This window comes from Lissotriton helveticus, chromosome 9, assembly GCF_964261635.1.
Source record: "Lissotriton helveticus chromosome 9, aLisHel1.1, whole genome shotgun sequence".
NCBI lineage: Eukaryota > Metazoa > Chordata > Amphibia > Caudata > Salamandridae > Lissotriton > Lissotriton helveticus.
In genome coordinates this window covers 255014432-255039761 of record NC_136070.1, presented here as the reverse complement: position 1 = coordinate 255039761, position 25330 = coordinate 255014432, and the positions used below count along the sequence as shown (strand labels likewise).

Sequence of the window (25330 nt, the reverse complement as noted above, 5' to 3'; positions counted from 1 at the left end):
CCATCTGGTCTGCCACAGGAATGATCCCAATGATGGCCGTCCCTTCCAGTGCATGCATGCTATTGAGGAAGCTGCCTTAGATGCCTCTTTTAAGGCATGTGCCTTACCAGTATCCTCAAAGCTCACAAACCATTCCAAAATGGTTCCACATGAACAAGTTATTTTGAAACCATGGCCACAACCCACCCTGAACTGGATGTAGAGTCAATTATCCCAGATGGCGTGGTCACTGCTGCCTTCCTAGGTTTCTCTCTGTCAAGGGCTAGCTTTTCACTTTCCAACTCTCTTCTCTTTCTTCTCCTTCTCTAGCAATTTCTCTTCCCAAGCCCATTTCCCCTGTCCCACCTGCTTCTTCCTCGCTTGTTCCCAGTTAACTACTCCACACTATTCCCTCTTTAACTCTCTGGCTTTCTCCTTTTCCTCAGCCTCGGTTTTCTGAAGTACCAACTGTAGGAGATCTGCTTCTTATAGTTACCCCCACTTTTTGCTGATGGGTCACTGTTTTTCGACTTTAGTCTGGCTGAGGCAATGCTATCCAGGACCCCAGCCTAGCTGCTTTCGCTCTAAAATGATTGCATGTACTTTAGGCACACCACAGATTGGATTCTGGGGCACCCTTATAAGTCCCTAGTATATGGTATCCTATATACTCAGGGCATAGGTATGATAGAGGCCTCTCAGGGGCTGCAGCATGTATTATGCCACCCCTGTGAGACCACTCAAAATGACACCACAGGTCTGCTACAGCAGCCTGTGTAAGGAGGTGTGGGCGCTAGGTAACTGAAGAATCTCCTTTGGAATGAAGTAGTTACTCCCCTGCTTGGCAGGCACCTACGACGCATCTGACCGGTTTGCATCTCCGAAGCTCCCACTGGACTCCGAAGAATTTGCAACGCAGGAGGTGAGTTCCCAGACTTCCCAGAGGCCGACCCGAGCTCCTAGCAAAGCTGAGACCCGTACCCCTCGTAGGGACTGTGGAACCGGAACCCCTGGACACCGTGCACACTTGCAAGTGCATATGCTTCTTGGCGATCCTGGAGGCTGTGCTTTGGGCTACGTGTAGTCCAAGCCCCTGAGCAGCGTTTCCACCGAAGATTACTGTCCTACGCTCACCGAGTGTCCCGTGGGCTGGCATTTCGCGATTCCTCTCGATGTCCCTTCGCGATCCCTTGTCTGTCGACTGGTGGGACCCAGTGAAGGCAACTCTAATGTTCAATGGGCTTATCTGGTTGCTCTAGACGTGCCCCGACTCTCCACCACTTGGGGAGTCGCCAGGACCTTGCTGGTCCACACCGGAGCATCTTTTCTCCTTCTGCGTGGGTTGCTGTTGCCAAGGCTTGCTGTATTCAATCCGAGCACCGACGCCGCAGCACTCAACATCCTTAGTGGGACAGCTCGAATACAGCTCCTGGTCGTTGTTGACACCTCCTGGCTGCAGAGTCCAGCCTTACCTCTTTGCACCTGAAGTACCTGACGTCGGTGGGTATTCGTCTATCATGCCCCTAGTCACTGGCAAGTGACCCAGACTCTGTCCCCTCTGCTTTAGGTTCTTCACATCTTCGATCCAGGATTGGATCCCTCCGGACACTTTCCTCCTTCCCGGCAGCAGCACTTTGCAGCAGGTCACCACTGAAAACGACGACACGGCCCGACACCATTTGACACCTATGCACTCTGCTTCCCTGGGTGAGGTAACTCGAGTACTCCGGTGCTCCCGTGGGTGTTGGCCCTAGAACCCCCTAAGTCTAAAGGTGTTTGCTCAAAGTCCTCTCCTGAGTGTCCTTAAACTTTAAAGTTTCAACTGCGACTTTCCCCATAGAAGCGAAGGGAGCTCGTGGCTGTGTTCTCACACTGCACGCGTCCCCCGTAGGTCCCCTGTGTCACTACCTTGGGTGGTTCCTTGGAGTCCCAGTGATTCTACTTGCTCTAGACACGGTCTAGTCAAGTAATGGTTCTTATATCACTTTCTTAATATATGGTTTGGTTTCCCCCTGGGGCCCATTGTATATTGTGCTATTTACTGAAGTTCTAAAGTGTTGATATTGTGTATCTTGTTCTCTAATCTCATAAAAAGGTTAGTTAAGAGTGTTTACTAATAAATACATATAGGTTATATATACCTTGTGCGGTTCCCCTTTCATTTGGTCATTCAACGGGTTATAATCTGGTAAACCACGCTCCTTTACACTCCTTAAAGACTTAGCCTGAAGGCTGCTCTCCATAGCTACCACTAGGATAGCTTTCAATAAAGGTTGTCTTTAAACCTATCATCAATAAGGTCTGTTTGGACTGGTGCAAGGTGTCCACTATAACTAGTGGACTGCATATGCCAGGCCAACTTCTCACACCAACTGCAAACTAAGTGTCTCTGCTAGACTCAACCCTCACAAAGGATTTACTCTTGGAAATGGGACAGTAGTTCTCTAGAAATTTGAGGTGGTGTAGACACCCAAGGAATTCTAGTAACTAAAAGGTGATGAGTATCTTGGTGAAACTCTGGAAAATGCATTAGAAAATATACTTGGTGTGATCTGGGATAGAACTTTGCTAAGGACATCTTAGAGCTTAAGTCCACAGTGCTCTCTTCCTGGGTTCCTCGCTACAGTCAACTATAGGCTCAGCCCTTTCAACCAGTATCTCAAACTGGTCCTTGATGCAAGTAACTCTCTGTCCCTACTCCTGGGAATCCATCATCCCGTCCCTAAATAAATCCTTCATCTGATCTATTGACAAGGTGCAACGGTCACTTCCCAACCCGGTGTTGTTCATAGTCTAGGCTGGTCACCTTTGTGCGTAGAAGAAACTGGACTTATTGTACTGTTGGCGCAATTTGGAAAATGGCAATGCAACACCTGTATCCAGGCTCCTAAACGTTAGGCGCCCCACTGCTCGCCACCGATTGTAAGAATCTCTTTCAGAGGTCTATGGGGCACACAGGTGTTACTGGGCCCAACCGTTGGAGTCAAGGCCTCTTTTAGTACATCCTTTAGGTACTGTACCACTCACCGGCACAAGCACATCCAGCATATGCATTCACCAAGCATGCACTGCCCTGTACTCTATTAGCTCTGTTATTGTACCCTTCCTTGGTACACATACCTCCAGTGTTGATACACCACTTCTGCACTGCGCAGCACTTTTCCACCAAACCGATGTAGGTCAAGGACGAGTTAAGCACATAGCAGCAGTACTTGAAAAACAAATGAGCTTGTAGGCCTCAGTTCAGTGACCTATGTTGAAAGGGACCTATTCACTCCTACTATGCTGCCACAAACGTGCTTGTGCTGCCAAACTCCTAGTGAAGGTGGTAGCCTCCCACCACCATGAGGGAGGCGTTTTGGGAACCCCTTCCCGGTCCAACACTCGCAATCCATGAGACAGGCCTAAGTCATGACGAACACGTATGATCCGTGTTTGCCTATGACAACAACAACAAAAATCAGCATTAAGGATCAAGATATCTGTACACTTGGGCACTCATGGCAGGAGTGCACATCCATTACCATGCACAGGTTTTATTGTCTAAACCAGGTGTCTCCAACCAGTCAATTGCAAGCTACCAGTAGCTCGCAGAAACCTTCGGAGTAGCTCCCAGCCTTGAGTTCATTTTTAACTAAGAACTGCAATAAATAAGTGTTGCACTTTCCTTTTAAAGTAAAGGAAAGGCTATGTTTACTTTTCATTATGATCAGGCTGTAATCAGCGGAGCCTGATGATGAGCAGTTCTCCACTTAGATGTATGACCCATATGGGTCACAGAGGTTCAGAACTGATGCACTGAGGTATCTAACTCTTAAATAAAAGTCGTTCACAACTCAGTATTGGAGCATGATAATATTATATTTCTGAATGCTTTTAAAATGAGAGAAAATTAAAATGAAGAGTTAACTTAATGATTGAGTTAACTCATTTTAATTTTCTACTTTTTCAAAGTGCCACATTTATTAACAGCAGGCACTTTGCTCCCAGTGGCTGGTATACCCAGTGCCATATTTGTAACTGAAAAATACAGTAATTTTCTTTTAAATGGGAGAAATTTAAGGTGAAGAAAAATGTTTCTATGAAACACTGTCTTAATGTTTTTTCTTTACTTTAAATTAAGCCAACTAACTGCTAGGGTTTTATGAAGCATCTGTGTTAAATTTAAATTCCTCACACTTATACAAATGACTGTATTTTCCTATTATAAATATGGCACCATGTCTACAGGCCACTAGGATTAATATGCCTGTTGTATGTAAAGACACCTTGACGTGGGAGAAAATTAAAATGATGAGTTTTTATTGTAATACACGTAAACATAAAGTTAACTCTTTAAATTTTCTCCCATTTCAAAATATCACATTTATTCACAGCAGGCATCTTGGTACCAGTGGCTGGTAGACACTACCACATTCATAACTGAAAAATACAGCCATTTTTTTTAATGGCAGGAATTTAAAGTGCAGGGAAATGTTACATCAAGTGCAGAAAAATGTACTTTTATTATGAACATTTCTGTAGAATATATTTCTACACATTAAATTTTAGAATGGTTGTACTTGTAATAGTGCCACATATGGCAAAAGTTATGTCCTGTGCCACAATTACATACGACACAGGCTCATAGTCACCCATACACATATATCCCATTCTTTGACACACATGTTCATATATCCCCACAGACCATACACTCACTGACACACATAGCAAACCCTGTCATAGTGCCCCCCTAGTCACTTGTTCAAACCATAGTATCCGGCTCCATGGACATTTGGATCATAGTCAACTAAGGCGAGGAGGGTGTCTGGTAAAAATATACTAGTCACATAGCCTTCAGTAGCTCACAACGATTTTCATTAATCAGAAGTAGCTCTCATTGCAGAATAGGTTGGAGACCCCAGGTCTAAACACTATCTTTGACACTTAACTCTCCCCAGGGCTGCAAAGTCATCCAGATTTTCTTCCTCCACTGCAATATTGTTAACTGTCCCAATGTAGTAGGACATGAGGGAGGGGGGGGGGGGGGAGTCGGGGATGGTGGCATGGAGTGGGTCAAAACCTGGTAGGTTGCTACTAATAAAACTAGAGCTACAATTTCATGGGGAAGGCATTGAGCTGGTTCACATCGTAGACCGTGTCTGGCTCCAAGGTGAGCAGGATGAAGACTTATGTGCATTTGGCTGGGTTTAGACTGCTATGGCATGATGAGCAAAAAAAGACGGATTTAGGCCCGATCTCTGTACTCTGGTGAATGCTTGGCATTGTTCAGCATTCGATCCATCAATTGTTCTTTTTGCAACCAAAGTGACTCCAACATAAACTAAGAAGCTGAAAGTATGGATTTTCTTGAATCATGGTTTCAGACCCTATAATAGATGGTTCTACACAGCCGAGCCTCATTGCGTGATATGCTAATTTGCCCCACTGACTAGGCCACCCCACATGCCTATAGAAAAGCACCAAACAACAATTGGTAACCTATGTAGTAGCGTTATGGTACAAACGCGGAGGCCCACACAGTTCGCTGTACGAATTGGACTATAGCTAAAGTGGAGTGCGTGGTACCGCTATACTCGTCAGATCTTCCCATTCTGGACAACCGTGGTATACATCCTACCCTAGATACAGAGGTGAAAACTAGGCTTGTGAAAGCAGAGCTGTGGACACTAGGGCAAATGTTCATGGGCAACAAATTCTTGACCTATGAATAATTTGGGGGAAGGACAAACACTGACCGCCCTTTACAGATTGAACTACCTCAGGATCTTACATGTCATGATCCAGATGGCCGTCATTCCCTGATGAACCAGCTGAGCTTTCCCCACTCACACATATAATCAAAGATTCTCACGGATCCAGACAGAACTTCCTATTGTACAAGATGCCGAGCTGACCCTGCAGGTTTCCCCTATTTAGCTTGGGGATGCCCGCCAGTGGGGGCATACTGCCTGAAATAGAGCGAGTGATTGCAGATATTGTGGGCCTCACAGTTAACTGTATCCCTATCCCTGTTACTATGCTATGTCAAAGACTTCACTAGACCAGAACGCAGACTTCTAATCGTACTCCTATTGTTCAGCGAAACATCAACTCCTGAAACCCTGCCCTCAAGACCAAAGACTGGCTAAAAATGCTGTATATGGGGGTGAAATGGCCACAGAATATGCAGCGCTACAGATTCCACAGGACAGGCCTAAGCATATATGGACCCCGCTCAGACAAAACATTATAATACAGGGGCCGGCTACCATATAGGTCTATCTACTCTCACCACAGCTGAATGGGGTCATCACTGACCGGTGCATGGCCTCACACTCTCTAAGACCAAGGGTGGCCAGTGTGTTCTTGTGAGACTTCTTGATTCACTATCATATGTATGACTACCCAAGATGCACCACTACTGCCTTGTCCATATTTGTTGACATTTATCTGTCATATTTTACATCTGCGGCTGCTTCATTGTACTCCATTGTCTGGGGATTTACGGGAGATCTTATTCGCACAGCCTAGGATGGATACTGCAGTGACCAACCCTCTGTTTCTATATTCACTATTTTCTCTTTCAAAGTCTTGATCTGTTTCTTGTTGGTCACTTGGCTCCTCTAAAGAGCCCTCAATCAGCAATGCCATAGATCAATAATTTTTGTTATACCCCAGGTGTTCAACGGGTCATTGAACAAGAACGAGGAACGGTGAATTAGAGTAGCATAACTGGGGACTCGTGCATCTTTCTAAAGTTCTCCCAGGTACCACAGGGCAGAAGTAGGAAGCAGCGAGAGGTCCCTCTTTTATTGAGTGTTTGTTTATTCTATTTAAGAGGAATGATGAGATTGCAAAATACCACACAAAGTAATCCAGAACAGAGCAAAGTCCAAGACATTCAGCAACAGCCTACTACACTCACAGGAGATCTTAAGCGGCAGTGATATTTCTATAGCGGCCGGCAAAAATTGACCCTTTTGTTTGGACATCACATAAGCATTCATTCCATCATAAGCCAGAACTTCCAGCCCCTTCATCACTGTCAAACTAGGTGGGCAGCCAAGTGCAAACCCCATGCGACAATGGTTACAACATCAAGTACTCAGTCAACTCAAGCTACGTCCAAACCCTTAAATGCTCAGAAAAGTTAAACAACAAAAAAAAAATCACACCTTCTTACTCTATCAATGATGGGCCACTTGTGTGGCTAGTGGTGTTGTGATCACCATCTTGCTCCTTGAAATCACCATTGGCATCACTAAATTCTCAAGTCAGAGAGAAAAATGAAGGAACGCACTTCACAAGTTTTACCGATTCCAATGATGCATTCTTGGACACCCTCAACAAGTTCCTTGCAATCTCACCCAGTCCCCAGAAAGGGGGCTACAATGGAACTCTGATGAAATGTTTGCGGAAGGCAGATTGGCAAGCTCCACACTCATTCACAAAGGGGTTTTAAGGGTGAAAAACACAGAACAGGGGACTGTAGACCATACTTTGGTTCTTGAGTATCAATAAATTACCAGGGGACGGAATAAAGAGTGTCCATCCCACAAAATAGTTCTTGGCCAGATTAAAAGATGTCACACAGGCCTGAAATATATAAGGCCTGTATCTTTAAATCTTATGGCTTAAGTACTTGGCTGGCAAAAACATAGTAAACACTAATAGGAAGACTAATATCAGGGCTCAGAGATTTTCAATTCACATGGCTCATTACTTACACAAAGCACTCTGCACACACACTGGATTGAATTGATAACAATGGCAACATAACTACTTACAAAACACCAATTCCGAGCTCAATCAATAATCTTGCCATTACTACAGAACAATGACAGATCCAAAAGGGGCAGTGAGACAGATCTTGATCAATCTCTCTGCTGAATTTAATACTGTCCATCACCCAACACTACTGATCAGAATCCAAAATGGAGGATTATTAGATAAAGTCATGGTTTGGATTACCTCCTTCCAGTCAAATGGTTACCAAATCGCCTCCATACCACGATAAACCTACAATCATTACCTCCTTGACCCTGGGTGTCTTTGTTGTTTGTAGCAGGGCTGGCACCACCAGACGGTTGAGCCCTAGTCCGGTCGTGTCACACCACTAGCCCTAAACGTGCATGGGTAAGAGACCAAGTGCCAGGTAGGTTGCTGCCCCCACAGGACTTAATTTAATCAGCCTACCTCAGGTTACCCATCTGCCCTCATCCCCTTCATGTTAGCCAAGATACTTTTAGTATAGATTGCGTATTATCCTGTTTTGTTGTCCTGATTCACTGTGCTATTGGATGGCAGTAGTAATGTTAAGAGAATATAGATGTCTATATCGTGGGTCATGCTTATACAGACTGGGTCAGTGAGTATGGTGGGAAGAGCTTAGCAGTGTTTAGTGTGGAAGGTCAAGCAGTATCGGACAAAAGACGACATTGACTGAAATTAACTTGTTATGCATGTCATATGAATTGTGGTGATGGTGTGTTGGGTCATACCACGGACTACAAGTTCGAGACACTGTTTTTTATGGTAGCTTTTCATTTGTAATTATAGAGTTTTATCCTTCATATTAGGTACTGCATTTATCCTCTTTCTTAGATGAAAGCAGCTATACCATCTCAGTCACTGTTGTGTTAGATTTGATGTACTGCGACACAGCAAACTGTCATGGTCAGGAGTATGTGATCCCCATAGTTTCTTGTGTCAGCATCATTGACCTTCGTCTTCTTTATCTCCGCCTGCATGTGTTCCTATAAAGGCTCCCCCGGATGACAAAAGAGCAAGATGCCTTCAAAAGACCAATTTGGAGGTCTCAATGGAACTATACGATGATATCTCACTTTCTTGTTGATCAACTGCCTAGCAGAGGCTAGGAAGACCAGATGTTGTATTTATACTGCCACAATCCAAGGTGACCGCAGGGACTTTTAGAGTCTCATGAACCTCGGATTCAGGATTGGAAAACTTCCAACATGCTCAGCTACCTAACAAGTACCTAACCCAGGTCCCTCGTCCATTTGAATGACGAATGAGAGCTCAGGTGCCAGAGTCCTCATTTCTCCAAGCATTTATTTCTGGGAAAGAAATGCTATTACCTAATTAGTGCCATGTGGCACAGAATGCAAGTCAGACCAGACTGTGACCATGACATCTTGGTGTTATAGAAAACCCCACTTCCTGTTAACATGGAGTTACTTACTCTATGTATACCACGAGATTCATTTGCGGAATAGCCACGTTTTCAGAATCCTTTTTAAGTCCAGGTTATTTATGGGAGTTGGCATCTTTGCAAGGAGTAAAATCCATGCTCAAAGTTTGAATTGAGATGGTGTACCACTGACAGTTGTCTTCTTACATGGCAGAACTATTGATTGTGGGGCTAATCAGTGCTAAATGATGACTGATGTTACTTTAGAAAATCTTATGAAAACACCTTGAACAGGTATTATGTGTGAAGTTTGTATTTAACTTTCACACACATTGCCCAAGTGTCCTTAACAAAATGTGCTTACTTTTCAAGAAACTTACATACATTGTGTGACAACAAAAATGCAATTTCACTAGTCATGATACGGACCTCATGCACCCACCCAACTAACTCCACTAAAGGCACACTACAGGCAACATGTCTCCAACCAAATATTTACCACCTTTAGAAAGTTTGGGCGCTACGATGCGACACTAGTGGCAGTTACAAGCTATAAAACTGCACGTTGACAAAACAAGGAACCTAAAGGAAGACAAGCCACTCAGTTATTAGTTACAAGGGAGACAATAAGCGGTCTCCTCAACTGGTAGCAGGTAAAAAGATCTGCACCTCATACTGTTACAAGTAGTAATCACTGGTCATCGTCTCAGCCACTGGTATGAGGGAGAATTGCTAGCCAAACTTACAAGCTAGAACACATTGCGCAGACTTAGGCAAAATGACTGGAAAATCATGTTTAAAAACATAACCATGAAGCAGTCATATTTTGCTACAGAATGTCACAAAAACGTGACCTGATGCAAGATTAGACTCGGTGAATGACATACGTTTTTTAGCCAGGGGAGGGAGTAAAGTTTTATTCAAACAGTATTGATAGATTTCAAGTTAGGACTTCAGCAGGTAAAGGCCTCACTAAGTGTGGATTGAGCAGGTCTGTCTCCTAGGAGATTCTGAACAGAAGAAGCAGCTTCCAACTCCCTGGCCAGCAAACCTTGTCTGAGGTCGCTGGGACCTTATATGGTCTGCTAGTGGTTGGTACATGTGTACACTGATTGGTGGTTGTATCTGGTGTTTCTTTAGGATTAGGGCTGGTGTCCTCATTGGTTGGGTATTTGAGGGTTCTGATTGGTTTCTGGGTCTGTGATTCAATCAAAGTAGGGTTGTGACTAGGGCTAGGATTTCTACTGGAAGTAGGGACTAGGGCTTCCTATGTTGTTAGGAGTAGGGTGGGGCTAGGGTTAGACCTTTAATTGGAAGTAGTGATTAGGGTTTCTGGTTTGATTGGTAGCTGGACTAGTTGTGGGACTAAGAATAGGGTTGGGATTTCTATTGGAAGTAGGGACTAGGGCTTCCTGTGCCATTGATCGCTTGGACTTGGGTTGGGACTACTGGCAGGGCTAGGGCCTCTATTGGACGTAGAGATGAGGGTTTTTGAACTGATTGGGTGCTTGGACTATGGCTAAGATTGGCTGTAAGGTCCTGGTCTCCTATTGGTTCTAGATTTTAGGGCTAGTGTTGCGATTGGATAGTGTTAGGGCTAGGGTTCCCATTGGCTGAAGGGGTCACCTTACTACCAGGGCTATAAAAGGCCAGGGTTAGGGCATCGCAGCTAAGGGCAGAGAGGACAAGGGCAGTTGCCTGTTTGAGACTGACCAGGGCCAGAAATGCTGCCCAATACACTTCCCTCCTTTATGTATCTACATACTTTCAATGTACTTATGGATCTATAGATTTATCACGTTCTTCTAACTTAGCATTTCCAATGCACTACCCTATTTCTCAGCCGATACTTCGCTCAATACATCTTCAAACCCAACCTTCTGATTCATCTCAAATTTCTTTCAACTACTCTTTCCAATGCACTACCCTATCTCTCACCCTATACATCTATCAATATGTTATGTTAGGTTATCCGGATTTATAGAGCGCACAGATGCCCCAGCAAAGGGGCATCCCGGCGCTAAAAGGACGTAAAACCGGACAGAAGCAGTACCAGGACACAAACACAACAACCCTAGGAATCCAATGGAAAAAGGAAAGTTTTTACAGCCCTCCTAAAAGCCAAGAGACAGTCAATCGCATGAATATGGACAGGGAGAGAGTTCCATAGCTTAGCAGCAAGTACTTTAAAGGAGCGGCCGCCGATTCTGGACCTCTTAAAACGTGGGACTGTAGCCAGATGTAGACTTGAGGACCTCAGAGACCGTGTAGGTGCATAAGGAGAAATGAGATGCTCCAGGATCTGAGGAGAAGAGTGTTTAAGAATTTTGAACGAAAGGCAGAGAGACTTAAACTTAATTCTCTGGGCAACAGGAAGCCAATGGAGCTTCTGAATAGTTTTTTTGGCCGAACAGAATCTTGGTAGGCCTACCAGAGCTCTGGCGGCAGCGTTCTGAACGCGTTGAAGTCTGGAAAGTTCAGCCTGATTAGCTCCAAGCAAAAGAGAGTTAGCATAATCCAACCTAGACAGAATATATCCTCTACATCCACTCTCTCATTTATCCCAAACCCCATACCACTACTATGATCCCCAAAATAACCATTTCTAGACTCTCTCCTACTCTACCCCTCCTTGCATCATCTGACACCTCTTTTACTATACCGATCCCCTAAAACAAACCTTTCTAAACTCTTCCCTCTTTTCTACCCCTCCCCCAATCCAAATAACTGACTAACATATCCACCACTAAAATTACTTTCAGGTTTCACCATACTAATTCAACACTAATCCTGATGGGTTCCAGAGTAGCGTGCTACTTGCGCTTGAAAACCCCATCAGGAGTGGCAAGCGCTATATAAATACAAACTATTTCCCTCTTCTATCCCGCCACCTGCCCTTCTCTATCCAAATAACTGAATAACATATCCACTACTCAAATTACTTCATATTTTACTATACTCATTTTCAATACTAATCCTTTATGAGTTCCGGAGTGGCGTGCTACTTGACAGAAAAGCACTTCAACACCCATCAGGGATAACAAGTGCTACATGAATGCAAATCTTTCTTCCCCTATTATCCCTCTGCTATCCTTCTCACTCCAAATAACTGACTAATATCCACCACTGAAATTACTTCATATTTCACCATATTGATTCACCACTAATCCTTTATGGGCTTCCTGAATAGTGTGCGTCAACACCCCATCAGGGGTAACAAGCGCTATATAAATACAAACCTTTTTCCACCTCTATCCTTCTGTTATCATTCCAAATCCAAATAACTGACTAACCTATCCACCACTTAAAATGTACTTGCATGTTTCACTATACTAATAAAACACTAATCCTCTATGGGTCCCGGAGTAGAGTGCTACTCGCCGAAAAAGCGCTCCGGCGCCTCGTCAGGGGTAGCAAGCGCTATATAAATGTAATTACAATACAATACCAGAAGCCTATATCAAACACTCGGAATTATGACGAGAAACTAGGCTGCAACACTCTATATACAGTTCAGCGTGCCCAAGCCAATGGCTTACCGGCGCTCGAGTTGGTAAAGAGCACAGACCACCAGTTCCATCTCCGCCGAGATTCCCGCAACAAATCCGTGCAAGGAACTGCCTGCTCCTCTCATCCACCTCATCGCCTGGAATTCATCAGCACAGACCGAGAGTTCTACGAGCTCCCATATCCACGTGTGTGTACCTCACACAATCGGCTGTTTTTAAATTGCATGTTGGGATGTGTAGTCTTGTTAACCCATTATTGCCTGGAATACATCAGGACAGACCGAGGGTTCTACGTGTTCCCATATCCACGTGTGTGTACCTAACCTCACACAATCGGCTGTGTTTTTGAATTGCATGTTGGGATGTGTAGTCTTGTTAACCCATTATTGCCTGGAATCCATCAGCACAGACCGAGGGTTCTACGTGTTCCCATATCCACGTTTGTGTACCTCACACAATCGGCTGTGTTTTTGAATTGCATGTTGGGATGTGTAGTCTTGTTAACCCATTATTGCCTGGAATCCATCAGCACAGACCGAGGGTTCTACGTGTTCCCATATCCACGTGTGTGTACCTCACACAATCGGCTGTGTTTTTGAATTGCACGTTGGGATGTGTAGTCTTGTTAACCCATTATAACGCCAAGATTATAAATCCTAGAACTTAAAAAACTCAGCCTATGGACTCGGCGAGATATACACGCATGGACATATGCCACTATGGAACAATGCTGACCAAACCCCTCGCCGAAAACATTGTTCTCGATTACCCCTTGCATTGCAACTCCCCATTGCCACTTGTAGGCTCTACTCGTCTCAAATTCCGCCCCCCCCAATCACCTTAAATACTCCCGATACGGCAAAAACCCTTACCATGCTGTGACCAAAACTTGCAGCCGTCGCAATAATGTTACGTCAGTGTAGACGCTGAAGCCGGAAGAAATAAGAGAACCGGAAGTGACGTAAGAGAAACAGCGGTTCTGAAGCTTCAAGGAAGCAAGATTCTGGGGGAGGAAATAGAGGTGAGGGAATAGGTACGAGACCTGGGGCAAGAGAGGGGAAACCTGGGAAAGGGAGGAGAGGGAAGTTGGGATAAGATGTTTGTGGAAAGGACATTAAGAGGACCGATGAAATAGGTTAGTAGAATGGATATTGGAAGGGTGGGGAAGAGAATGGAAGGCAGGAAAGGGCAATGTTGATGATTGTATCAGGGACAAGTAGAGAAGAGCGTCCGGTAAGGGAAGTATTCTTAAAAGTCATGGAAAGTGTGTGAATTAGATCATGAGTGAAAGTGTCTTAAAATGCTTTCTGAAGGATGCAACATTCGTATCGTTTGATCGAGTGTATTCCTGGGTATGGCAGTTTCTCCGAGAGTTCTGTTCATAGTGTGGGGAGATGCAACTCAACGTCTTGCACTGTTACCTGCTGCATGCTTTTTTATTGTCAACCGCCCGGCATTGCATGTAGAGCCATATCTGAACGACCATTCTATATGGCGTTGGTAGCTTCTCTGCTCCTCACCTACAACCTGCCATTCCAACTTCGTCCTGCCATGCTATCCACTTCCCAATAATGTACTTCCATTGTACGCTAAAAGTCGCATTCGCTCCTTCGTTTATCCGCACGTTCGTGGCAAGCACATTGTTGCTCTCTATAACCAGAACTTACTTTGAATCCGTAATTCATATAAATTGTCTCCCTAAATGAATGCTTTCTTTTTCCAGTCTGCTGAGATTCCACTAGGAGAGTTTGAAAACCAGTGAGAGGAGTAAAGACAGAATTCGATGTATTGTAGGTTACAGCCAATAATTTGTAACCAGAGCTCGAGTCAAGGGTAGACTTTATTTAATTTAATTATTTATTTATGCATTTTTATATAGCGCAGACTTTACCCAAAGGTGTCGGAGTACTTCACAATAGGACCAGTTATGTTACATGAGGATAATGTTACAAATGTACATGTTACAGAAGCAAATGAGTTACAAGAAGAGGTCAAATACAGCAATAGATGGCAGTCACTCAAAAACACACTGGGATGACACTTGCACAGGCATAGAATAAAACATTTACAATAGTGAAAGAACTTCCTTGAAGGACTTGAAAGAGTGTGTATTAGTTATTGAAGTGTCTTTGGAAGAGAAGAGATTTGAAGTCAGTTTTGAAGGTCTGGGTAGAGGTGGTGGTGCGGAGCTGCGGCGGAAGCGAGTTCCAGATTCTCCCAGCATTGCCTGAGCCATCGATCTTACCCTTTTTAAAGTGGGAGGCTCAAGCAGTAATTTTTCCGCATTACGAGACGGTCTAGAGCCTCCAGAGATTTGCAGTTTATTCGCCAGGTAGCGAGGGGAGGAAATGTGCAAGGCTTTGTGGGTGATACAAGCCGTCTTGTAGATTGATCTTGCCTCGATGGGATGCCAACGGAGGAAAGACAAAATGGGTGTGATGTGGTCACTTCTTTTGGCCCTAAATATAAAACGAGCCTCTGAATGGAGAATGGATTTAAGAGGGGAAAGGTGGGATTTGGGGAGGCCAGTAAGAAGAGAATTGCAGTAGTTCAATCTAGAGAGAACCAGCGATTGGACCACAGTTTTAAGGTCTTGCTCCGGGAAGAAGCGTTGAATCCCCTAAAGAAGGCACAGTTGCTATCGAGCATGCTTTGTAAAGGAGTTGATGTGGGAGAGTAGATTGAGCCTTTTCTCGAGTAAGACACCAGTGGATTTGTCGACAACAATAGGTTTATTGTTGAGTAGATTCAGCTGATCCATCCAAGATCGAACAGGAGGAAGAGAGAGAGGTTGAGAGGAGGAGGAATTCTGTTTTAAAGGGATTCAGAATGAGTTGATGAGTTAACATCCAGTTTTGAATAGAGTAGAGTTGAGGATTGAGAGATTGTGTGTGGAGGACACCTTAAGGTAGATTTGGATGTCACCTTCATAGAGATGGGAGAGGATCCCAGATTTACTTAGGAGACGCCGTCTACCCACTGTTTTCGGAGGGTAGACGCCTTCTACGCTGCTGCAAAGCTGACCACGTTTTCAGATGAGTAACTCGTTCCCTTCCAACTTCTCCCGTAATTCAGCCCTATGCTGAATTCGTCCTGGTGTGATTTTCTCACACTCGGACACTTTCAGCAGCACCTGCACGTTGTGCTTTTGCTCCGAGCACCAACGTGCAGGTGGGGAAGGGGCTGATCAGATTCCAACTTTGCATATAAAAAAAGACAGAGTTAAGGTGCAATTGGGCCTCTTTTTGTTGGAGTATCCTGACTGGGAGCTATTGGGATCCTCACACCTGGATGCGATGGAGGGAAACAAAGGCTCACATTTTATTCTTTCACAGTTACGTAAAGAGAGAAATGCTTTTGACTTTGTTCAGTCCCTGTATATAAGAGATACTCAAACAGTGTAAGAATGTCAGATGTGTTGGGTGCCCCGTATATACACAAATAACATTTTAAATACCACTATTTGTTTTATTTTTTATAGTGCTTTAGCACTATTCATCCCAATGCAGGGTGTCAAAGCGCTTTGCATCACCTGTACAGATTATACACTGACAATAAGTCATGTGTGTACATCAATATAAAGGCTGTGTTGCATAAGACAGCGAAGTTTCAAGGTGTAGGCGCCACATGCCCTTCATACATCACTGAGCTGTATTAGAAGGATTACAATTCATGAATTGCAAGTAACAAAATTATCTCAGTCTTAAAAGCAGTAACCCACTCACACATTTAAATAAAATAAAAATCTGTCTTCTGCGTTTTACATAATGTGCTTTGCAGGAGACATTAACCCTCTATGCAACTTTGATTCAAAACTAGAACTAGGCAAAACACAGATCTCTCCAGCAAATATGTTATCTTACCATTATTATTGTTCTCTGAGATTTAGCTGCCACACAAAGGTCTCTGCAGCAGGTACCTTAACCCCATAAGATAATGTAAAATACAGACATTGCAACAAATGAAGCAGAACAGATTTACTGCCAAGTTTCTCCTTGTTGTCAATTCCTTCTTGCCGTGTTTAAAAAAAAATGTATAAGTTGAGTCTCAAATTTTGCATCAGGCTTGCTTCAATATTTTGGCACAACTCGATCGCAACATCTAATTTTTTTAAATATTGTAATGCACTCAAATGTATTCATGATAGACCTGCTAAACATATGTGAGGTCTTACAATCTGATGTTACTTCTTGTGAGGTCATGGGTTGTGATGCCACTTCTTGTGATGCTACATGTGATGTTACGTGCTGTGATGTCACACTCATTCTGCCTTTCTAGTTGAGCCTCCTCCACATCTTTTTTCACCTCTTGAGCACTGATTAACTGCCTTTACTGGTGCATCACCCATTTTCACGCTTTACTTCGCCAGAATCCTTATTAATGAAAGCACCCAAAGTTGACAAGAACCTTTGAGTCGAGGTTGTGACATGCTCTGCCAAGAAGCTCTTACAGCAGGTTCTTTGTGGAGCAGCACTGGGCAGGCTCGAGAAGCTTGAGACGTGTACTCATTTAAAACATTTTTTTAAAGATAATATATTAACTTTTTTTTTAAAGCTAATGCGAGGTACATCATATAAAACACATTACATTATATGACATATAGATGATCACAAATGCATTTGTTTTCACCATCACAACGTTATGTAACCCCTCCCAAACTTGCCAAGGCAGCTGTTTTTGACAAATACTGCTGTAACTCCACAGTTCTGGATGACATGCCTCCCCCATGTCATCATCTCACTGAAATCTTCGCTTGCTCCCCCTGGTCGTCTCAGGAAAAACAAATGCCAAATCCCCTCCATCATGGGGGCAATGAATGAATGTGGGACCGTTCTAAAAGATGGCTTAGTAATTGTCTCCGGTGTCCTTCGAACTGGTGGTAGGTACCTTCTGAATTACAGTTGAGGTTTCCTATAGCTAAAATATTATACAGGAGCTGGTACCACTGTCCTATGGTGGGATATTTTTCTCTTTTCCAGTTAGGTGCAGTAGCCAGATTGGTCACTCCTAAATACTGTAATGCTACTTAACATCCTGCTTTAGTCATATGCATATCATTTTTTTGTGAACCCCAGCAATAATGTCTTTAGGTCGACTGGAAAGGGGAAACCCAGAATGCTCAGAAGGGTATTTGCTACTGCCTTCCCGAATGGTATACGTTTGGGACAATCCCTCCATTTGTGTAGCATATTTCCAATCGTCTCAGCTATTGTATCCCAGATTGAAAGGGTGGTCCCCCTTGGCATAGATAAGTCGGCATTTTGTGCCCTATCTTGCATCCTGAGCCAAATTAAGTCATACAAGGGTTGCCCCACTATGGCATGATGCATAAAGGCCCATATTTTGTCCCTCTCGGATTTAGATCAGTCTGTCATGACCATAATTTGTGCAGCCCAATAGTATACCTTAAGGTCTGGGAAAGCCATTACCTCTCTGGGTTGCTGCTAAAGTCGCAGCGTCACCGTTGGCTTAGACCCCATCAGGCAAACCAATCTACGTAATTGTTAAAAAAACAAATATTCTACTGTTATAGGCAGGGCCTGAAAAACAAACAGTATCCTCAGGAGGATATTCATTTTAATCAATCCAATCTTGCTCATCCAAGAGAGCATTAAGTTCTGCCATTTGTTAAGATCATTTTTCACCTCAAGGAGCAAGCGAGGATGGCTTGCTCCATACATCTGGTGCACATTAGATGTAACGTGTCTCCTTTGAAGCCCACACAAACAGAATCTCCTCCCTTGGAACTTGTACCCCCAAAGGTGGAAGGGAAAGATTTAACACTCCTGATTTCTCCATAATTATTTTTAGCCCTGCTATCCTTTCGAGCCATTACAGCCGTTTGATCACGACAGGCAGCAAGTCATCGGAATTGCCCATAATTAGGAGAATATAGCCCATATAATACGAAAGTTTGTATTTGGATACCAGTTATATTGTTGTCTCTCCGTATTCTGTCAGCCAAATGCTTAAAGCAACAAGCATTTGCAATGCAATAGGTCTCGCATTATGAAAGAGCTATTGGTCCTGTAAATGACAATTTTTTTATTTAAGTGTTGGTTTTGAAAATAGCTAAATTAATAGCTTTGTCATTTACAATGCCAATAGTTATAACTTTCGCAAATGTGACACCTATAGCATTTGTAATGCAACATGTTTGTATTTACGTGACTTAGATGTATTGATATTACAAATAACAATGGCTTTTAATTTTTTTAATTAATTAATACTTAAAAAAAAGTGATTGTAATTTATAATGGCAATAGCTTAAACTTTTCTAAATAACTTTTGTGAAGATTGTTCAGTGTATTTTATTGTGACGAAAATCCAAGAACAGAAGTGAAATATTAACATCTTTTTTGTGACATTTGTAATTAAGCTTGAAACATTGAGAGAACATATTTGAACCAGTTGTTGTTGAATGGTTGCACAGATTGATGCTGTGATGGCGCGGAGTGATGTTGTGGTGGCGACGAGTGATGCTGTGGTGTTCAGTGATGCTGTGGTAGCGCACAGTGATGTTGTGGTGCCCCTGAGTGATGCTGTGGTGGCCCTGAGTGATGCTGTGGTGGCCCTGAGTGATGCTGTGGTGGCCCTGAGTGATGCTGTGGTGGCCCTGAGTGATGCTGTGGTGGCCCTGAGTGATGCTGTGGTGGCCCTGAGTGATGCTGTGGTGGCCCTGAGTGATGCTGTGGTGGCCCTGAGTGATGCTGTGGTGGCCCTGAGTGATGCTGTGGTGGCCCTGAGTGATGCTGTGGTGGCCCTGAGTGATGCTGTGGTGGCCCTGAGTGATGCTGTGGAGGCCCTGAGTGATGCTGCGGAGGATCTGAGTGATGCTGTTGTGTTCCAGAGTGATGCTGTTGTGGTGCTGAGTGATGCTGTGGTGGTGCTGAGTGATGCTGTGGTGGTGCTGAGTGATGCTGTGGTGGTGCTGAGTGATGCTGTGGTGGTGCTGAGGGGTGCTGTGGTGGTGCTGAGGGGTGCTGTGGTGGTGCTGTGGTGGTGCAGAGGGATAATGTGGTGGTGCTGAGGGATAATGTGGTGGTGCTGAGTGATGCTGTTGTGGTGCTGAGTGATGATGTGGTGGCGCTGAGTGATGATGTGGTGGCGCTGAGTGATGATGTGGTGGCGCTGAGTGATGATGTGGTGGCGCTGAGTGATGATGTGGTGGCGCTGAGTGATGCTGTGGTGGCGCTGAGTGATGCTGTGGTGGCCCTGAGTGATGCTGTGGTGGCCCTGAGTGATGCCGTGGTGGCCCTGAGTGATGCCGTGGTGGCCCTGAGTGATGCCGTGGTGGCCCTGAGTGATGCCGTGGTGGCCCTGAGTGATGCCGTGGTGGCCCTGAGTGATGCCGTGGTGGCCCTGAGTGATGCCGTGGTGGCCCTGAGTGATGCCGTGGTGGCCCTGAGTGATGCCGTGGTGGCCCTGAGTGATGCCGTGGTGGCCCTGAGTGATGCCGTGGTGGCCCTGAGTGATGCCGTGGTGGCCCTGAGTGATGCCGTGGTGGCCCTGAGTGATGCCGTGGTGGCCCTGAGTGATGCCGTGGTGGCCCTGAGTGATGCCGTGGTGGCCCTGAGTGATGCCGTGGTGGCCCTGAGTGATGCCGTGGTGGCCCTGAGTGATGCCGTGGTGGCCCTGAGTGATGCCGTGGTGGCCCTGAGTGATGCCGTGGTGGCCCTGAGTGATGCCGTGGTGGCCCTGAGTGATGCCGTGGAGGCCCTGAGTGATGCTGTGGAGGCCCTGAGTGATGCTGTGGAGGCCCTGAGTGATGCTGTGGAGGCCCTGAGTGATGCTGTGGAGGCCCTGAGTGATGCTGTGGAGGCCCTGAGTGATGCTGTGGAGGCCCTGAGTGATGCTGTGGAGGCCCTGAGTGATGCTGTGGAGGCCCTGAGTGATGCTGTGGAGGCCCTGAGTGATGCTGTGGAGGCCCTGAGTGATGCTGTGGAGGCCCTGAGTGATGCTGTGGAGGCCCTGTGTGATGCTGTGGAGGCCCTGTGTGATGCTGTGGAGGCCCTGTGTGATGCTGTGGAGGCCCTGTGTGATGCCGTGGAGGCCCTGTGTGATGCCGTGGAGGCCCTGTGTGATGCCGTGGAGGCCCTGTGTGATGCCGTGGAGGCCCTGTGTGATGCCGTGGAGGCCCTGTGTGATGCCGTGGAGGCCCTGTGTGATGCCGTGGAGGCCCTGTGTGATGCCGTGGAGGCCCTGTGTGATGCCGTGGAGGCCCTGTGTGATGCCGTGGAGGCCCTGAGTGATGCCGTTGTGTTCCAGAGTGATGCCGTTGTGTTCCAGAGTGATGCCGTTGTGTTCCAGAGTGATGCCGTTGTGTTCCAGAGTGATGCCGTTGTGTTCCAGAGTGATGCCGTTGTGTTCCAGAGTGATGCCGTGGTGGTGCTGAGTGATGCCGTGGTGGTGCTGAGGGGTGCCGTGGTGGTGCTGAGGGGTGCCGTGGTGGTGCTGAGGGGTGCCGTGGTGGTGCTGAGGGCTAATGTGGTGGTGCTGAGGGCTAATGTGGTGGTGCTGAGGGCTAATGTGGTGGTGCTGAGGGCTAATGTGGTGGTGCTGAGGGCTAATGTGGTGGTGCTGAGGGATAATGTGGTGGTGCTGAGGGATAATGTGGTGGTGCTGAGTGATGCTGTGGTGGTGCTGAGTGATGATGTGGTGGCGCTGAGTGATGCTGGGGTTGCAAACAACACAGAGCCACCCAATTATCCCTCGAGGACTGGGTACAATATTAACAAATCTACATAAGTGTCCCCATAGGAATTATTTCTCAATTATTTCTTCTTTATAAATAGTCACAGCAAGTGAACCTATGTTAAACAATACATGGGATTCTTCTCAAATATCATTATTTATTCTGATCAAGATTCAGTATGGCAACAACAATACTACTGACATTTTAAATCTCATTGTAAGTAGTATACAACATCTTTTGCTACCATACATCACAAATTTTTCAAAAAGACTTATAAACGTTTTCAAATAACACAAAAGTTCATTTGTGAGCAAACGGATGTTAAAGCGTTGACGTTTCGGTCCACTACTGGTTTTAGAATTCCCCGGGACCATCTTCAGGACGTAAACGTTGCACATCCCTAATTATAATACAAAGTAAACATAATCAATGAAAAACCCACTTAGTATCCCTGTAAACTGTATCGTCTGCTCACCCGAAAAGACGTGAGATATAAATCCTGCAACCCAGTGTATATACATATTCAATGGTCTAATTAGAGAGTGCTCCCCAAAAGTGTGACATATCAAGACCAGAAACCAAATAATTGCTAAAAAGGTATTCGCACCAAACACATACCTAATACTTCCAGCCGGAAGTTTCAATTTCGCCAGGTGGACCTCAATGTCCAGGCATCTAAAAATACTGAAAAAGCCACCTACTGATTACAAACCAGCTTTCTCATATACTTAAAAGTAGGCTGACCTAAACAACTCAGTGTTATACTCACTCTCATACGGAGCTGGTATTCCCACTTGTCGACCCTATACAATGAAAAACCACAAGCAAACACTTAACGTTTACTCATGAACGACTTCCTATATGTGAAATAATCAACAGAACCCAAACGAGAAACTTACTAACTCAGTTCGAAATTTTCAATCTGTAAAATAAATGGAAGAGCACTCAATTAATATGGTGTGTCCCGCTCGTTGTAAAAGCCTATTACAATCCCCAACAGCGTGATAGTGTAAAACCAATCACTTACTATCGACGTCTGTGTATCCTAAGTTGTACACCTATAAATAATGAGAAGGTATTAGCACGGTATATACACGGGGTTGCAGGATTTATATCTTACGTCTTTTCGGGTGAGCAGACGATACAGTTTACAGGGATACTAAGTGGGTTTTTCATTGATTATTTTTACTTTCTATTATAATTAGGGATGTGCAACGTTTACGTCCTAAAGATGGTCCTGGGGAATTCTTAAACCAGTAGTGGACCGAAACGTCGACGCTTTAACATCTGTTTGCTCACAAATGAACTTCTGTGTTGTTTGAAAACGTTTATAAGTCTTTTTGAAAAATTTGTGATGTATGGTATTTTACTTATCCATGCAAATGAAGCAAAATATGTTGTATACTACTTACAATGAGATTTAAAATGTCAGTAGTATTGTTGTTGCCATACTGAATCTTGATCAGAATAAATAATGATATTTGAGAAGAATCCCATGTATTGTTTAACATAGGTTCACTTGCTGTGACTATTTATAAAGAAGAAATAATTGAGAAATAATTCCTTAGGGGACACTTATGTAGATTTGTTATGAGTGATGCTGGGGTGGCGCTGAGTGGTGCTGGAGTGGCGCTGAGTGGTGCTGGAGTGGCGCTGAGTGGTGCTGGAGTGGCGCTGAGTGGTGCTGGAGTGGCGCTGAGTGGTATTGGGGTGGCGCTGAGGGATGCTGGGGTGGCGCTGAGGGATGCTGGGGTGGCGCTGAGGGGTGCTGGGGTGGCGCTGAGGGGTGCTGGGGTGGCGCTGAGGGGTGCTGGGGTGGTGCTGAGTGATAATGTGGTGGTGCAAAATGTTTCTCCCCTGGCTGAACTACTGTCAGTGGGATTAGAAGCTCTTTTAGTATAAGGTGGGTGGGTGCTCAACCTTGCTTAATGCGGGTACGCCAACTGAGCTTTCTTTATCGTCCTCCATTGCAGAACAGATCTTCCTGCCATTAAACTATATTAAGGAAGGTACTGTAGTTTTCTGAAAAGCCTAAACTGGTTTGATGGCTTTTAAGTCAGACTACTGAATTATGGAAAAACAATTGCTTTAAAAGTATCAGCTTTCAAGGATGACATGACAGAAAAATATGATGACGTGTGCCACCTTTTTTTAAACTTTAGTGGCAAATGAGTAAATACAATGGGGTTTACTGCAACACTGGCCTACTGTTGTGGGCACAGCAGAGAAACAAACAAAGCCCGGACGTAAATTGTGCTCTCATTTAACAGAAAAAGTGCATCATCGTTCAGGTTCATTAGAGTACACATCTAGTCATCACACTTAGAACATGGAAAGAGAGTATAAACTAAACCACAGAAATGAAGCGATGAGTGATACAGTGCAGCACTAAGAAGGATGAAAACACTTGTACAGCCTTTCCGGGAGAACTAGCAAATGAGACACTTGCATCTGAAGTGTCTGAACGGTTGGGCAGGGAAGTGTTGCGACGTTCGCAGCATTATTTTGGAGCCTCCTAGAGACCAGCAGACCGCTCTAAAAGCGATGTGGGCATCAAACCACGAAAACTCTCAGATAGCAAGCCCAGTACTGATGCTGCGCCAAGCCTGATTCACTATTGTGAGCGGTGGAACAGTAATTTTATTTCCTGCTCAAACCCCAATGGATCTTTTGGTGAAGTGTGTGTTCTATGTTAAGTGCAAGCCAATCACAATGTTAATTCAAGGGTGCATAACTCTACACAGAAATATTTGCCATATTACGAATTTAGAAATATGAAAGGATTCAGCACATACAAGAAAGATTCTTCAACTTTCTGTCCGAGGGGCAGCAGTAGTGTTCTGGTCTCAATGTATGTATTACCCATAGATTGCGCAAAGGTATTCTAAACAGCACAAGGAGACCTTACAGAGCAGATGTCTTCACAGGTAACACTTAACAAGCAAAAATACTCTACACATGGAATAATGCTGTAGAATATGGGGGAATAAAAGACGGGTTCCTATACTAAAAACACAATTCACTTGAAGATTACAAATAATGTTGTATTGGCTGGTAACTCTGTCCACCTGTGTTACCGTGCTAGCTATGAATGGAATGCAGAAGTGCAGCGTAAAATGTGGTGTGCTGTACTACGATGAATGCTGGAAAGAAACTGCTGAGAAGCAAAATGAAACAAGCGCAAAAGACACGCAGGATACTTAAAACGGCCGCGAAATGAAATTAAAAGCGGCCGGGATATGTTCTTGGGGGCGCATTCCTTTGAAGTGTGAAGCAGGGGGCGGGGGAGTGTATCTCATTGAAGTGAAGCTCTCGGCATTGCTGTGGCGGGTCTGATGCAATGATGCGAGGCAGGCGGCTCGGGGAGCAAATGGCAAGCGCGTGCACGGGCACATGCACTCGGCGCAATCTGCCTGGTTTAGCTTTCGTGGATCCAACGCTATAAGTCTCGACATCTGCAATGCGCAAGCGCATTGGCAGAGGCCGAGACCTAAAAGAGCGATATGATGCAAACGCCATGGTTAAAAACTGTCGTCTGAATCCCATCCTCTCTCTGGCCACCCTCAGGAAGGACCAGCCACATGCCTTCTCAGCATCAAGAGACACCAACAGTCATGGTATACATTTTTCTGAACCTTCTCGACCAGTGGACTGTTTTCTGTTTAGTGTCGTTAGATTGCCTAGTGGGCACAAACCCAGACTGGGCTGCATGGATCAGACGGGAGAACCTGCTCCATCTTACTTGCTAAGATTTATATGTAGGAGTACAGGTTAAGATTACTGTTTCCAGTGCTGTTTGCCTGTAAGAGGTGCATAGCGGTGGGTTCTTCCCTTGTTTAAATTATCGCCTCCCCAGATCTCTCAGGATTCCTCCATTCTGTATTATATAATTAAATAATTTAGGTAATTTGGAAACCAGGAGACCCGCAAAGGTTTTAGAAAAAGGTATGTATACCCTTCTAGGCAGGGGGCCTTATTTTGATTCAGACTCAACAACAGGTGTTGCTTGCA

The 25330-nt window shown here is 44.8% G+C and overlaps 2 protein-coding genes across 7 annotated transcripts in view; one reads left to right on the top strand and one right to left on the bottom strand.

Annotated features, from left to right (window-relative positions):
- Window positions 1–13585, bottom strand: part of FCF1 (FCF1 rRNA-processing protein) — a 120116-nt gene extending 106531 nt beyond the window's left edge. Inside the window, exon 1 of one of the 2 annotated variants that reach the window (XM_078659895.1) lies at window positions 13497–13585. In XM_078659895.1, the coding sequence (XP_078516021.1) occupies window positions 13497–13499 (3 nt within the window). In that variant the 5' untranslated portion in view covers window positions 13500–13585. Of the gene's footprint in view, window positions 1–12654; window positions 12815–13496 lie in introns of those variants that run through there. The other variant, XM_078659896.1, reaches the window with a different exon arrangement.
- The window catches only part of AREL1 (apoptosis resistant E3 ubiquitin protein ligase 1), a 448155-nt gene continuing 436331 nt past the window's right edge, over window positions 13507–25330 (top strand). For 2 of the 5 annotated variants that reach the window (XM_078659892.1, XM_078659889.1), the window contains exon 1: window positions 13507–13645. The gene's annotated coding sequence lies outside the window, so the exon portion shown is untranslated. Of the gene's footprint in view, window positions 13658–25330 lie in introns of all 5 variants that reach the window. The other 3 variants (XM_078659890.1, XM_078659891.1, XM_078659893.1) reach the window with 3 other exon arrangements.